This window comes from Ornithorhynchus anatinus, chromosome 1 (genome assembly GCF_004115215.2).
Source record: "Ornithorhynchus anatinus isolate Pmale09 chromosome 1, mOrnAna1.pri.v4, whole genome shotgun sequence".
Classification (NCBI taxonomy): Eukaryota; Metazoa; Chordata; class Mammalia; order Monotremata; family Ornithorhynchidae; genus Ornithorhynchus; species Ornithorhynchus anatinus.
This window is the reverse complement of record NC_041728.1, coordinates 98,514,566-98,530,090: the sequence shown is the minus strand read 5'-3', so window position 1 is coordinate 98,530,090 and position 15,525 is coordinate 98,514,566. Positions and strand designations below refer to the sequence as shown.

Sequence of the window (15,525 nt, the reverse complement as noted above, 5' to 3'; positions counted from 1 at the left end):
GGAGGACTGGGTCTCAAGAGCCTTTATTTTGCCCGTGGAGAGGATCTTCCCCTCTGGAGTGTCAGCTTCAAAGGTTGGGGGATGAGATGTACATCCCCACCTCCCTTTTTCCATTTATCTGTCAATCTTGCAAAAAATATTTTGATTCCACTGATTTAGATATGAGAGAGATCCTTTGAGTGTGATTACAGGCCACTGGAACCTTTCTTAATCCCCAAAAAGGATTTGAGTTCATTACTATTTTAGGTCATTATTTCACACACACAGGTGTCCAGGACAAGAAGAGATTGATCCTCTACCAGTCTTGTTGACCTCTCAGAAGAAAATCTCTGCAGAGTAACAGTAATAGTCTTCATCCTATAACCTCCACCAGGACTGCTATGAAATACCACCCTAGTTTGCAGTTTGAACAGAGAAAGCAAAGCCCCATAGCACTTTTTTTCTAGTTGTTATTTGTTTTCATGACTATCTCCACCGCTAGACTGAGCATCTTGTGGACAGGGAACTTCTACCAACTCTGCTATAAGGTACTCTCCTTAGTGCTTTTTACAGTGCTTTGCACACAGTAAGTGCTCAATTAATACCCCGATTGATTAGATAGTAAATAACTCTGTCAGATAAGTTCCCTTTCTGCCCGGGAGGCGGTTCTTCCAAACACTTCCTACGGGCAGGGAGTGTGGCTAGAAGGAAGCACAGTCACAGTTGCTATTCACCAAGTTCCTTTCAACTGCTGCAACCGAACTGTTCTGAGAGAAGGGATTTGCATGCTGACAGTATTCTTGCAAATACAATATCGTGGCCACGTGGCATCTTTGACTGCATTTGACTGCATTCTTTGTAAATACCTTACCTGCCCCTGTGTAGGCTTTTAAATCAGGTGGTGTTTGCATGGTGTCTCCACAGCCCATTTGGCACAGGATTTTTAACAAGTAATTTTTTTATGGTATTTGTTAAACATTACGTGCCGGGCACTATACGAAGTGCTTGAATAGATACAGGGGGGGCTCGTAGCCTTAATCCCCATTTTACAAATGAAGTAACCGAGACACAGAAGTGAAGTGACTTGCTCAAGGGCATCCAACAGACAAGTTGGTAGAGCTGCGAATAGAATCCGGGTCTTCTTACTCTCAAGGCCCAAGAAATTGGCTGGCCCAGCCAAGTCCATGGGGTCAGAACCCTATCCAGTCAGCAGAACCCTGGTTTTGGGTGAGTCTGAGATTTAGATGAGCAGACCCCTTGCCAGATAGGTACAGCTGCAACAGGGATGTCTATTATGTTGCTTCCTCCCAGGTCCTGAAACAAGTTAGAGACTGGGTCGGAGAGAAAGGGAAAAGCACTCACTCTGTCTCTCCCTTGCGGTGGCCTCCGTTGTCCAGCAACTCCACTCCCTTCTCACCAATCACCCCTCTGCCATGGCTGCAGCTGCCAGGAGCCGCTTACAGCAGCTGCCCCAATTCTGGAAACCTCCAGGAAATGCCATGTGTATGTGCAGCTGGGATGGCAGAGGGGGGAGGGAAAGGAGGAAGAGGAGGGGGAGAGGAGAAAAGAGCGGAAGAGGGGACGGAGGGGAAACCTGAAATGGCTTCCACCTATCCTCCCTCCACCCCGTTTGAAGTGGGAGCATTTTTCAGGTGGCAGGACTCTCAGATTCATGTCAGTCTGTCCTCTCTCATGCTGGATGGATGGACACTTTATCCTCTCTGACCCTCCCAAGTTTCCTATCCCTGAGGTCTTCCATCCTGCTAGGTCTTGGAGAGTTCAGGCTTTCACTGCAGCCAACCAGTCTTTCTCCCTAAGGGTTCAGGAGAAAACTCTGTTGGCTATAATAGCTACAGACTCCCTTTCTGGATGAGAACCAGGTACAGTGTAACACAAAGGATTCTGCACACCAAGCGCACAATCTAGAGCTCACAATGAGAAGCCGAGTGGTCTAGTGGATAGAGCACAGGTCTGGGAGTCAGGAGAACCTGAGTTCTAATCTTGGCTCTGCCACTTGTCTGCTGAGTGACCTTGGGAAAGTCCGTTAACTTCTCTGTGCCTCGCTTACCTCATCTGTAATATAGCGAATGAAGACTGTAAGTCTCATGTGGGACAGGTACTATGTCCAACTTGATTAGCTCGTATCAATACCAGCACTTACTATAGTACCTGGCACATAGTGGGCGCTCAACAAATACCATAAAAAATTCTCAGTGTTTGGAGCCTTCTGAAATTCCAGACAGCTCTGCTTTTAAAGAGAAAGTTACAATGCTGTTTAGATTAGTAGTCTGTAATATTCTCTAAAGGCTGAGAAGAAATGCTGAAAAATATTTTTAAAATATCAGTGACTCACACTAATCTAATTTTGGCTCCAAATTGGACCTATTTTAAAACTGCTATTATCTAGCTGGGCCAAGGAGGAAGCCCTAATCATTTTGTGAAGGCCACCAGGCTGTCGCTAAGAAGGTTTCCTTCTGAAAGAGAAACCAAATGTCATACTTTTGTAGGGCCTACACTAAAACAATCATGCCCTGCCTCTGCCTGCTCTCTGTAGCAACCCTGAATGGTGACGTGAGAGAAAAATTGTATCGGCATCTTCTGAGAAGGTGAACGTAAATGAAACTGTAAGAAAGTGTTTAATTCCAGTTGCCTTGAGGCATCTTGGTAAAAATAAATAAATAAATCTAAGTTCAAATTCACACACTCAGCCTGCAAATTCTCCCCAAACAGAAACTCAACTGGACACGCTAACATTTTCATAGCTAGTGTCTGAAGAGTGCAAGGGTGCGTGGATTCTCCCAACTGTTTCCCGTGGTCCCGCCGCCTAAAACACAAATGTCTAAGTTGAGATGTCTTTGTCTTTCCTTCTGTTGTGCTCTAAAACCCAGAGGCTTCCAAAAAGTAAAGATTTACACTATTTATATCCTTTCTGATAATGTCAAGCATTACGCTTCATTTTCCGAATCATTAGCATGCAGAAGAATGATCTCATGGTGAACAGATGCACTTGGATATGGCAGTGATTAGATCAGTCCCTCCCTAACCCTCCCTGCAGTCAAGTGTGCCCATTCCAATTAACCCTTCAAGGCACTACCTGCTAGTTTCCTGTCCCTAGAAAATATATGATGTTTAAAAAAGTACCTAGACTCACACATTTTGCTTCATTGAAAATGTAATGTACGCTCCCTACGTTTTACTACTTGAGGAGATTCGTCATATTCAATTTAACAATCAATCAGTGGTATTTACTGAGTGCTTACTGTGGGCAAAGATTGGTACTAAGCTCTTGAGAGAGAACAACAGAGTTGTTAGACACAATCCCTGCTCTCAGGAAGCTTACAATGTCGTGGGGGTGATAGACATTAAAATTCATTCATTCAATCATATTTATTGCACGCTTACTGTGTGCACAGCCCTGTACTAAGCGCTAGGAAGAGTACATTACAACCATAAACAGTCACATTCCCTGCCCACAAAGAGCTTACAGCCCTATCTGTAAAATAAGTTACAGAGAGGGGGAGTCCCAGAGGATAAGGATATGGACATAGGTTTCTCCCCACAGCATTTGTGTATATTTGTATATATTATTTATTACTCTATTAATTTTATTAATGATGTATCTATATCTATTGATCTATTTTGATGGTATTGATGCCTGACTACTTGTTTTGTCTTGTTGTCTGTCTCCCCCTTTTAGACTATGAGCCCATTGTTGGGCAGGGATTGTCTCTATCTGTTGCCGAACTGTACATTCCAAGTGCTTAGTACAGTGTTCTGCACACAGTAAGCGCTCAATAAATACGACTGAATGAACTGTGGGGTGGGGTGAGAATCAAAGTGCTATTCATGTGTTTTCATGAACATGGGAACGAAATGGTTTCTTTTAAAATGATGCCTTTATAATTCAACAAATAAATGGCATTCATCTATTTAACAAACGAATGCCAATGCATCAGCTCAACAAATAAATGCCAATTCTCCCATTCTCACAACCCTCTAGAGCACTCCAACTGTTTCATTAAGTGAAGAAAAGGTCAATGGGATCACTTCGGTCAGTGTGCCTTGAGATATTCTTTGAACTGGGCCGAATCAATTCTTTTTCTAGGCAGCTTCAGGAGGCAGTTTTCTAGAATTTCTTCTGGGTTCCCAGCCCGAGATGCTCATGGCACACGTACTTCCTTAATCCTCAGAAAAGAGAAACTCCACATGCATGTGGAAAAGAGCACCGAGCACACCCAGGATTCCATCCTTTAACCGCTCTTGAGCACGGGGCTGCGGAAAGCTCGCATCACCAGTCCCTTTCACTTGGAGGCACCGGCAGGCGAAAGGCATTTTGGGTGGTGGCTGATGGTGCCGTACCACAAAGACTCACCCCCAACTTTGAGCTTTCTCCCAAGACTTGCTCTAACCAAAAAGGCCCCACCGTCTGCTTCGATGCAGGAATGTCAGGGCGGCAGGAAGGAGGTTGGCGTGGTTGCTGGGTGAGCTCAGCGTCTGCTGCGAGGGGTGGATGGGTACAGGGTACCGATCCCCGCCGGGAGTGGGGGGCTGACAACGTCCTACAGTCGGCTCTCGCGTGGCTCAGCTTTGTCTACTGGGGTTTGGGACTTACAAACCTCCTCTCTCCCCCTGCCCATGTCTATCAACTCCCAGTTCCCAGCACATTGTCCCATTTTTTCGTGACTCCAAATGGCAAAAATAACTGGTTTCGTGTTTTCATGCGTAGCATGACCATTTGCCACCAATTGCACGCTCATCTCCCTTTCCCCTCATTCAGCATAACATTAGTCATCACCACCCCTGTCAATTTAGCGCTTACTGTGTGCAGAGCACTGAACTTCAGCTTTAAAATCAGTTCCTCTCTATATAACTGTTGCCCAGAACTAAATCCCGTGGACAACAGTCCGAGGTAAAAACCAGTTTTGTGAAAAACTTTTCATTCCTCACGTTATTGGAGAGTAACTTAGTCGATAATATTTACTGACCACTCACTGTGCGCAGAGCATCATACTAAGTGCTTGGGGGAGTACAATAGAATCAAGTGCTCAGTACAGTGCTCAAGTGCTTAGTACAGTGCTCTGCACACAGTAAGCGCTAAATAAATATGATTGAAGGAATGAATCGATGGACACGATCACTGTCATTGAGGAGCTTGCAATTGAGCCGGGGAGACAAACCACCAGATAAATTACAATAGGAGGAAGAAGGAAAAGGAAACGTCTATCTCGCTGCTGACCCCTAGCCCACATCCTGCCTGGCCTGGAACATCCTCCCTCCTCAAATCCAACAGGTATTTTCCCGCCTTCAAAGCCTTATGGAGGGTGCATCTCCTCCAAGAGGCCTTCCCAGACTAAGCTCTTCCTTTCTTTTTCGCTTTCCTTCTGCTTCGCCCTTACTTGCTCCTTTTGTTCATTACCCACCTCAGCCCCAGAGCACTATGTACATACCTGTAATTTATTTATTCGCACTGATGTCTGTCTCCCCCCCCCCACTTCGCCCCCCCCAACCAGACTGTAAGCTCATTATGGGCAGGGAATGTGTCTGTTTATTGTTGTATTTTGCTCTCCCAAGAGCTTAGTACAATGCTCTGCACAAAGTAAGAGCTCAATTCAATAAATACGACTGAATGAAAACAGATATGTGTATCCCTCTGGTTGGGGAACCCCCTTCTCTCCACTGACTTTTATGAGTTGTGTCTTGCAAAACTGGCCAAAAGAAAGCTCTTCTCAGGGTGTGACTTTTGCCAATGGCAACAGCTGAGCCTTCTGCCCATAAGTTAAAGGCTCCTATCAAAGGACGTGAAAATGTTCTTCAGAAGAAAGAGCACATTAGATTACTGGATAATATTTTCCCTTTCTGAGTGTAGAGGGTTCAGTACAATGCTGAATGCTAAAACTTGCTCCCATTAAAGTTCAGAACCCTCCAGTTTTAAAACTCACTCTCATTAAGAAGCAGCATGGCCTAGTGGCAAGAGTCTGGGCTTGGAAGTCAGAGGACATGGGTTCTAATCCTGCCTCCGCCACTTGTCTGTGTGACCTCGGACATGTCACTTCACTTCTCTGTGCCTCACTTACCTCATCTGTAAAATGGAGATTAAACTGTGAGCCATGCACAGGACAACCTGATGACCTTCTATCTACCCCAGTGCTTAGAACAGTGCTCGGCACATAGTAAGCGCTTAACAAATACTATAATTATTACTATTATTATTATTAATAAACCCTCTGTTTTGGGTGATGCAAAGAGAACTTAGAGGCCTCCACATTTCTGACCCTGTATCCGGGTACTCATGCAAGGAGCGTTAGCAACTGCTATTGATGTGGGGAGCTGAGGGAGGCGGTGAAGGAGTTGGAACTTTCTGAGTAAGCTTACGAGTCTCAGGATCAGTTTCTAGTTGACTGGCTGCTTGCGATGGGGGAAATTCACCAGAGTTTACCATTACCTTCTAGTGGTAAGGTAAGCAGGTATATTCTCTTTGGGGGAATCGCCATTCATCTCTCCAAATGCCCAAAGGTTATCAATAATTGAAAAATATTTTCCCCTGCAAAATCCACTGCACTGCAATGCACTGCACAGAAAAATCAATATCAAAGAGGGGTACAAACAAGACCCAAACTTGGAATATTTGGTATTGGCAAAATATGGATTTATCCTTCTGAAACTGCCCGTCCTCATTTTCTCACAGTCAAACTTGACTGTTAATTCATGCCAAGATATACTCCCATTTCCTTTCTAAACAGTGCCATGAATAAATGCAGTGTGGAGTTATTAAATCTCAATGACAACAAAACACATGTAAGATAAAATGATCGCTCTGTCCATTGGTAACATTCATGCAGAAATCTGCCATTAACCACATTCTTGAAAGCTGTGAACGTTGAGGAAACCTTGTAATTCTGACATACTAGAGAGGGGATGAGATCAGATTTTGTTTCCCTGCCTGAGATTTGGCTTCATCCTTCTTTCTGCACAGTCTTTTACGTACATCCGTACTCTTTTCATTCAATCTGCAAGCGGACAGCATTGGGCTAGAAGTTATTTCGGCTAAAAAAAACATTTTTGAGAAGTGAAGACCTCTTTAAAAATATAGTTATTTATCCCACAGATTTTCCAAAGCCACTGCCTACATTTGTCTAACAGCTCCTTTATTCAACTCTGCTTCAACCTTTCTTCATTTCTAGATTGGACCGAATGGACTGAAAAGTGCCCTAAAACCCTCGGCTTAGCAAGACGGACACTTAGAAATCAAAACGTTTAAATATATTTCAGTTATATATCCGAATCAGGGCAACAGACAATATAAGAAGAAATGTCTCAGTCCAATTGTTTATTTTCAAATTCATCTTTTTAAGTAACTGATTATTATCCAGATGGCAGAGGGTGAAAAAAATATTGTGTGCAATCGTGGTGCTAGATACAGCCCTGACAATTTCTGTTTTCTTAAAAATCTGCTGAGTATCTTAATTTTTCTTTTACCCAAATTACATAAATGATTTAAAGTCTCTTGCCAAACTGGGTATGAAATCTTCATTTCCCTTGAAACTGATCTTTTTTGTTTTGGTCTTAAAATTTTGGCAGGGTGTATAAAAGAATTCCATCCACAGCTGTTCGACTTTTTTTAATGTAGGAAACATTAATCAAAGCTTTAAGTTATAAGCTTTTCTAATGTTGTTTAGTATTCCAGTTCAGCAAAGATCAATAGAGGCCATCCCCGTATTTCTTGACGCCTCTCCAGGAAGCAGAGGCACGATTATGTAAATAGCACTGGTTCCCCTTTACTTCTGCCAGCTTGCTTATCTCCAAAGCCTTCTGCCTGCTGCTACTGGCGACCAATACAAGTGCATGCATATACCTCTTATCTTCTAACAAAGCTCTGAAAGCATCAAGGATTGGAGCCAGTAATGTTAAACAATGATGCATGGCTGATTTTATTTGTAAGTGATTTATTTCACCGAATTTCATTTCTTTCTTCAGTTTAGATATAAGATATTTGTTCACAAGCCTGAATCGGAGAGACCCCGCCAGGGTTCAGAAACGTTTATCCGGGCTTGGAATCTATGAAGCAATCTAAAACAGTCTGATGTCAAACATTCTGAGTAAAGGATTGAGAACCTCCCCAGCGCTAATTCTTTTTCTCCAGGAGGATGACTGACCTGTAGCATGTGCCGCAGTTTAGAGTTGAGGGATGTTATTACTATTAAAAATCAAAATCCCCCATTACCATTAAACAAGGCCATGGAGCAGTGCTAATTTTTATTTTCTTTAAATTTTTTAATTTTGAGGTAAAACCAGAACATCATTTTAAAGCGAGGAGTAATGCACTAAGTTTCATGTAAATCTCTATATATTTCGCCCGGGCTAACAACTGATAAAGACTAACGGAGAGTTTCCAAAAGCCGCTCCAGACCAGGTGCCGATAGGGTTTGAAGTTTGGCCATATGCACACAAACCACTCCAGAGAAAACGTTCGCGCACTGCACTGCTGTTATGATTTGCCAAAGGAACACTGTCCTTACATTTCTTCTGCATTAATCCCTGACCCGGGTATCTCAGCAGCATAATCCCCGTTTAGCATTAGTAGCAACGGCTTCTACTGTGAGGAACTATTTTTCGATAAGTAAGCACTGATTCAGGCATAGCTTTTGAACAACATATTCCCAGCTCAGCAAGAAACCCACAGTCTTGAATGAACCCGAGCACATTACGGAGAGAAAGTTCATTAACCTTGCTAGATTCGGAGGTTAACAGGATAGCTGAAGAAAGGGACTGAGTGAACAGCTCGGATGCAAAACAAATTAAAATGAATGTCATCATTCCTTTTGATATTCATTAGTTGATTCAGGGGGAGAAGGCTCTTCTTAAATTTGCAAGCATTTATCTATGAAAAACAGGTGTACATCTGCCGCTCAAATGCTTCTTACCGCTCCAGAGAAGAATACGAAGAGACACTCACCCGTTCCACTAAGGGAGTAGCTAGGAGAGGGAGAAAAGACTTGAGCAGCAAAATCCTCAAATGTCATTACTTCTCTGTGATTCTGGATTATTGCTTCAAGATACACAGCGCGTTCTTCATAACTGCAAGAGTCTGTTAAGGAAAGCCTCGTGCGATGTCCAAGAATACTAATGGCTCAATCTCTATAAATAATTCAGACAACTAAAGAACTGATAGTGAAGAGAGATGCTTTCTAATTTCTGCCGTTCCCTATGGCTTCAGCGTCCCTTAGACGTAGTCCGGTTGGCTAAAACCTGGAGAATAAAATTCTGTCACAGAGATTTGCCAAGTTTCAAACAGTAACTGTTGTGTCTCAACCTCAGGACCACTAAAAAGCAGAGAGAGAAAAGAAATAAGAATGACAATAAAATCCCTGCCACCCCTGACAGTTCAAAGGAAAAAATACAAACGTCACGTACATCGATTCACCAATCAATCAATAGTATTTATTGGGCATTTACCACGTGCAGAACACTGTACTAGGCGCTTGGGAGAGCACAATATCACAGGGTCGGTAGGTACGATCCCTGCCCACGGCGATAAATAATATTTCGGTAAGCCAATCGGTCAAATGCAGTCAACCCAATGGAGCGCCGATAATTTTAGTTCCCCTGGCCAATACCGTATTTTACTCATTTTCTTCTTTTAAGCCTTTTAGAAATAATCAATGGGTTCTGTAAATGGCACTGGTACCCGCACTTGTTAAAAACTGAAGAGAATTCCTCCTGCGGCGTATCTGAGGAGTTTTAGCTGCCTTAATCCACAAATCCGGGGCCTAGAAAATAAGACCTTGCATGTAATACGGTTTAGGAAATACAGACCACGAAGCAAGTGAAAACAAGACCATCACCTTTTAATTAAAATGCGGAAACCTGGAACACACAGCATTCAAATGTGTAATCAAAAACCAGCTACCAATAACACTTACAAGCGTAACAAGCTGAAGCAACTTTCCAGCTGTCTTAATGGGACCCCTGCTTGTGGCAGCTTTTCACAGGGTAGAAAGCAAATCTTTTCCCTTTGTGTGCAGCTTCTGTTTTCTCAGAAGGTGAATCATGCACTCCCGGTACCGGGCTAATGTCAGGAACAAATCTCCAGCGGAAGGCCGACCCTCGCCCAGGACTCGGGGAATTGACCCTCTCCTCATTAACAACAACAAACCCCAAAGATCCTTCTTTCTCTTTTAGTCCTCTAGAAATCTTTGGGGCTGCTCAGAGGGGGGACAACAGCATCAATCCCCTGGAGATTCTGTAAGGGATGAAAAGCCTTGGTTTTGAGTTTGGGGGCCCTAGAGCCGCCATAAGTGGGCCCTTCCTTTATTCCTTCAAAAGTATTCTGGGTGAGAAAATGTTGGGAGACATTGACTTGCCGGGCAAGGGACCCCTTGATCTTCCATCCTGAAGGGGCCTGCACAGCCCTCTCATGACCTCATCAAAGGAATAATATTTAAGGAAGAATTGTGATGCTAACACAGGCGAGTTGGGAGGGGGGCGGCGGGCTGGGCCCTCCAAGTCTTCTTGAGGAAACGGTGTAATTAAAACGAATCCAGTGCTTAGTACAAAGCCCAGCGCTTAGTACGGTGCCTGGTACCTAGCAAGTGTTTAGCGAACAGCATTAAAAAAAAAAAATCCTGCGTTTTTCAAAGAGGGTAATAGGTGATGGGTCCAATTCCCCCGCGCCCCACCCCCTTCCAGAACCAGAGCACAAAACAATTCTTGACAACCCAAGTACCAGGGAGGGTGTGCTTGGAGCTGTTTCACCCTGATCGGCTGAACTCCTGATGACTCTCGTTATTAATGAATAGGCTGCCAAACTTCCTAAGCGAGGAGAGCGAGGAGGCAAACGCTTAGCCCCTATTCTAAAGGGACTGACTGATGCCATTCACATCTCATTACGAACATGTTTATTCTGCACAGTCCTCGGCTGTTGCCAAGGCTCTGTCTTCCCCACTGCCACAGCGAGCCGCTGGTCCTGTTAACAGCAGGATGTTCGGCCTGAGTGGCCGTCTGGCGAACAGGCACTCTGACACTAAGCTGGCACGTGCTGGCGCAGCAGGAGCAGACCAAGGCGTGACAAATTACTGAAAGAGCTAAGCTAAACTTATGGCTCACAACCACCTGAGCCTGAGGACCTCTATGGGCCTGCCCTCAACTCTCAATTCATTGCTCACCCCGCTAGGCTGCCGCCTGCTTGTGGGCCCCGTTCAAACAAGGCAGACGCACTAGAAAGGCTTTCCAGGCGAGGCCTAATAATACCCTGCTGTTTAATGAAAGGCCTCGCACGTCGCACACAGAAGCCCACAAGGCACCGCACAACCGCTAACCCGACGAGGAGTTCCTAGGCCGTTTACCAGATCCGAGCGGACGGGAGCCGGAAGCGTGGCTCCCGCCACTAATCGAGCCGACGGCTCGATGCGGATGCAAATGCCGCGAGAGGGGACCCCCGTCCCAACCGCCGTTGCGGGACAAAGACCCAACAAATAACGCCACATCAATTGGGACACCTAATGAGACCCGCCTGGGCTCAGCCTACGCGCCCCGGCATGGAAAGAGCCCCGAATGACCACTCCAGAGGCATAAAAACTGGGTATGGATTTTCTGCTTAATGTGGGTGTGAATCTGACCCTTGAGGAAAAGAATGCAGATTCTGTGCAAAGGTCGCATCACCTATTATTTATCTGCTTCAGTCTCTGCGCGCTAGACCACTCCACCCGCGGTGTCCCCGCGCTGCTGGCAGCTCCAAAGTTTCATTGGGAGTCGGCGGTTTACGGAAATGAGCAGTGGAGAATGGGTAGGACCATCAGTCATTTCCTCGTCACGTCTGGTCTGGGCCATAAATGAAATGACTAAGAAAGAACAAATGCCACTCTAGATCCTGTCAACTGGGGTAAATAGCAGGTAGGCCCGCGATCCTTTCATTTGTTTCCCGGGACCAGGAAGCTTTGGAGCAGTTACAATAGAGACATCAGCTTTTAGGTAATTAAACTTCCACAGCGCACTTCACCTCTTTTTTAAAAAGTAAAATATATTTACAAAACAAGTAAGGAAGTAGGTCTGAATGCTCTTCTCATTACTGCCAAAATGGAAATTATTGCAACACTGACAAAGTGCAACTTTAGACAATCACCTACAAAAAGAAAGCTAGAAATGCATCTCATTACATAATAATAATAATGGTGATGATAATAATGTTGGTATTTGTTAAGCACTTACTATGTGCAGAGCACTGTTCTAAGCACTTAGAGTTACAGGGTAATCAGGTTGTTCCACATGAGGCTCACAGTGTTAAGCCCCATTTTACAGATGAGGGAACTGAGGCACAGAGAAGTGAAGTGACTTGCCCACAGTCACACAGCTGACAAGTGGCAGAGCCGGGATTCAAACCCATGACCTCTGACTCCCAAGCCCGGGCTCTTTCCACTGAGCCACGCAACAAAAGCCTTTTCCAAAATATTGAAGAGGATGAAGTTGGTTTCAATCGATCAGTGGTAATTACTGAACACTTACTCTGTGGAGAGTACCAAACTAACTTCTTGGAGAGAGCAATACAAAAGAGTTGATAGAAATGATTCCCGCCTTCAAGGAGTTTACAGTCTAGTTGGGGAGACAGATATTAAAATCAATTAGAGGTAGGAGAAATGGCAGGATATAAGGATGCACACGTAAGAGCTTTGGGGCTAAGGAGGGGTGGGTATCAAAGTGCTTAAGGGTGATGGGGATGGTGGGGAGAGAATCAAAATGCATTAAGGGGACAGACCCAAACGCATAGGCAATGTGGAAGGGAAGGGAAATAAGTGAAGAAATGAGGGCTCAGTCAGGGAAGACCTCTTGGAGGAGAAGTGATTTTAGGAAGGCTTTGAAGATGGGGCGAGCGGTAGTCTGCCGGATAGGGAAAGGGAGGGAGTTCCAGGCCAGAGAGAGAGGTTGCCGGTGAGACAGATGAGACACCTAGGTGCGGTGAGCAGATTGGCGCTGGAGGAGCTAAGCGTACGGGCTAGGTTGGATGGGAGATTGGTGAAGTGGAAGGGAGGGGTTTCTGTTTGATGTGGAGATGGATGGGTAAACCACTGGAGGTTTTTGAGGAATAGCGAGATGCGGACTGAACTGTTTTTTTTAGAAAATGATCCAGGCAGCAGAGTAGAATGGAGTCGGTAGAGATAGGAATCGGGGAGCTCAGTGAGAAGGCTGATATGGTAACCAGGGCAGGATATGGTAAATTGACAATACCAGCTATGGCAGGTTCCAGCCTCATGGGAAAGGCCTTGTTTTTACACAGTTGAAAGTAGGTTTCAAAAAGATTTTCTTGTTTTTACACAATTGAAAGTAGGTTTCAAAAAGCTTTTCTTGGACTTGTGTTGATTTGGGGTTCATATTATTCCCAACGATTCTCAGATAAATAGGGCCAATGCTGCCTGTACTGCGCTACCTGGTAAATAAAATAAATTAAAAATGTTGGTATTTGTAAAGCGCTTACTATGTGCCGAGCACTGTTCTAAGCGCTGGGGTAGACACAGGGGAATCAGGTTGTCCCACTTGGGGCTCACAATCTTAATCCCCATTTTACAGATGAGATAACTGAGGCACCGAGAAGTTAAGTGACTTGCCCAAATTCACACAGCTGACAAGTGGCCGAGCCGGGATTCGAACCCATGACCTCTGACTCCAAAGCCCGTGCTCTTTCCACTGAGCCACGCTGCTTCTCTAACCACACCACCTGGGCTTTGAAGACTGTGGGAGAGGACAGAGAGAGTCAGCAAGGTGGAGTTTTCCATTTTGGTTCTTTTATCTTTTTCTCCGTTCCCTCTGATCACCAGGTGTCTTCTCTAACTTACTCAAAAGCCAGGTGGAGGGCTGGGGTGCTGTTCTCCCATCTATTCCCAATGTCCCAAGGACACCATCCTGCAGATGATGTTCTGGGCATCATTCCTCTCTCTAGAGCTGCGAGTGTTTGTGCCGAAAGTGCAGAAACATTTCCACATTTGATAATAAATAATAATGGTAATAATTATGGTTTTTTTAAGTGTTTACTATGTGCCGGGCACTGTAATAAGTGCTGGGGTGTATACGAGCAAATCAGATTGAACGCAGTCCCTGTCCCGCATAGAGCTCACAGTCTTAATCCCCGTTTTACAGATGAGGTAACTGAGGCTAAGAGAAGTGAAGTTTCCTGCCTAAGGCCACAAAGCAAATGGAGAAGCCAGGATTAGAACCCATGACCAGACTGTAAGCCCGTCGATTAGACTGTAAGCCCGTCGATTAGACCGTAAGCCCGTCAAACGGCAGGGACCGTCTCTATCTGTTGCCGACTTGTTCATTCCAAGCGCTTAGTACAGTGCTCTGCACATAGTAAGCGCTCAATAAATACTACTGAATGAATGAATGACTCCCAGGCCCGTGCTCTATCCACTAGACCATGCTGCGTACACTGGGCAACAATCATAATCATTCTATGATCAAGCTGAGAATGACACCCCAACTTTATAACTACCAAACGTTGGTTTTCTGTCAGTGCTCCTAGGGTTTATGCAATTAACCAAACTGTTTTAGCCTTTAAACATGAACTTCATCAATCACTAACTCTACAGTTCTATTCTTATACTTAAAATTCCTCTCAAAACCCACAGAAGCAATTTCAGTTTTCATCTGTGTACGCTCCTCCAATTTGTGCAGTCAGTAGGAGGCTTTCTGCGGTCTATTTAGCATGTGGAATAATGATGTTTTGAGGCATCTTGTGATTTTTGTCCCCATTCTGGTTTAAGTTCTGGTCAATTCCTTTAGACTGTGAGCTCGCTACGGGCAGAGATTGTGTCTACCAACTCTGTCGCACTGTACTCTCCCAAGTGTTTAGGCAGTGCTCTGCACACACTCAGTGCTCAAGAAACGCTCTGGGCCTGTCACTCCCCTTCTTAAACAACTCCAGTGGTTGCCCATCGACCTCCGCTCCAAACAAAAACTCCTCACTCTAGGCTTCGAGGCTCTCCGTCACCTTGCCCCTTCCTACCTCTCCTCTCTTCTCTCTTTCCACCGCCCACCCCGCACGCTCCGCTCCTCCGCCGCCCACCTCCTCGCCGTCCCTCGGTCTCGCCCGTCCCGCCGTCGACCCCCGGGCCGCGTCCTCCCGCGGTCCCGGGACGCCCTCCCTCCTCACCTCCGCCAAACTGATTCTCTTCCCCTCTTCAAAACCCTACTTAAAACTCACCTCCCCCGAGAGGCCTTCCCAGACTGAGCTCCTCTTCTCCCTCTACTCCCTCTGCCACCCCCCCTTCACCTCTCCGCAGCTAAACCCTCTTTTCCCCCTTTTCCCTCCGCTCCTCCCCCTCTCCCTTCCCATCCCCATAGCACTGTACTCGTCCGCTCGACTGTATATATGTTCATCAACCTATTTATTTTGTTAATGAAATGTACATCGCCTCGATTCTATTTAGTCGCCGTCGGTTTTTACGAGATGTCCTTCCCCTCGGCTCTATTTATCGCCATCGTTCTCGTCTGTCCGTCTCCCCCGATTAGACCGTGAGCCCGTCGAACGGCAGGGACTGTCTCTATCTGTTGCCGACT

General features: G+C 45.3%; 1 protein-coding gene across 1 annotated transcript in view; it reads right to left on the bottom strand.

Annotated features, from left to right (window-relative positions):
- RALGAPA2 (Ral GTPase activating protein catalytic subunit alpha 2) overlaps positions 1-15,525 on the bottom strand; it is a 368,955-nt gene that overhangs the window by 18,373 nt on the left and 335,057 nt on the right. The window contains exon 38 of the mRNA XM_029070298.2: positions 8,933-9,054. Within this exon, the coding sequence (XP_028926131.1) occupies positions 8,933-9,054 (122 nt within the window). The remainder of the gene's footprint in view (positions 1-8,932; positions 9,055-15,525) is intronic.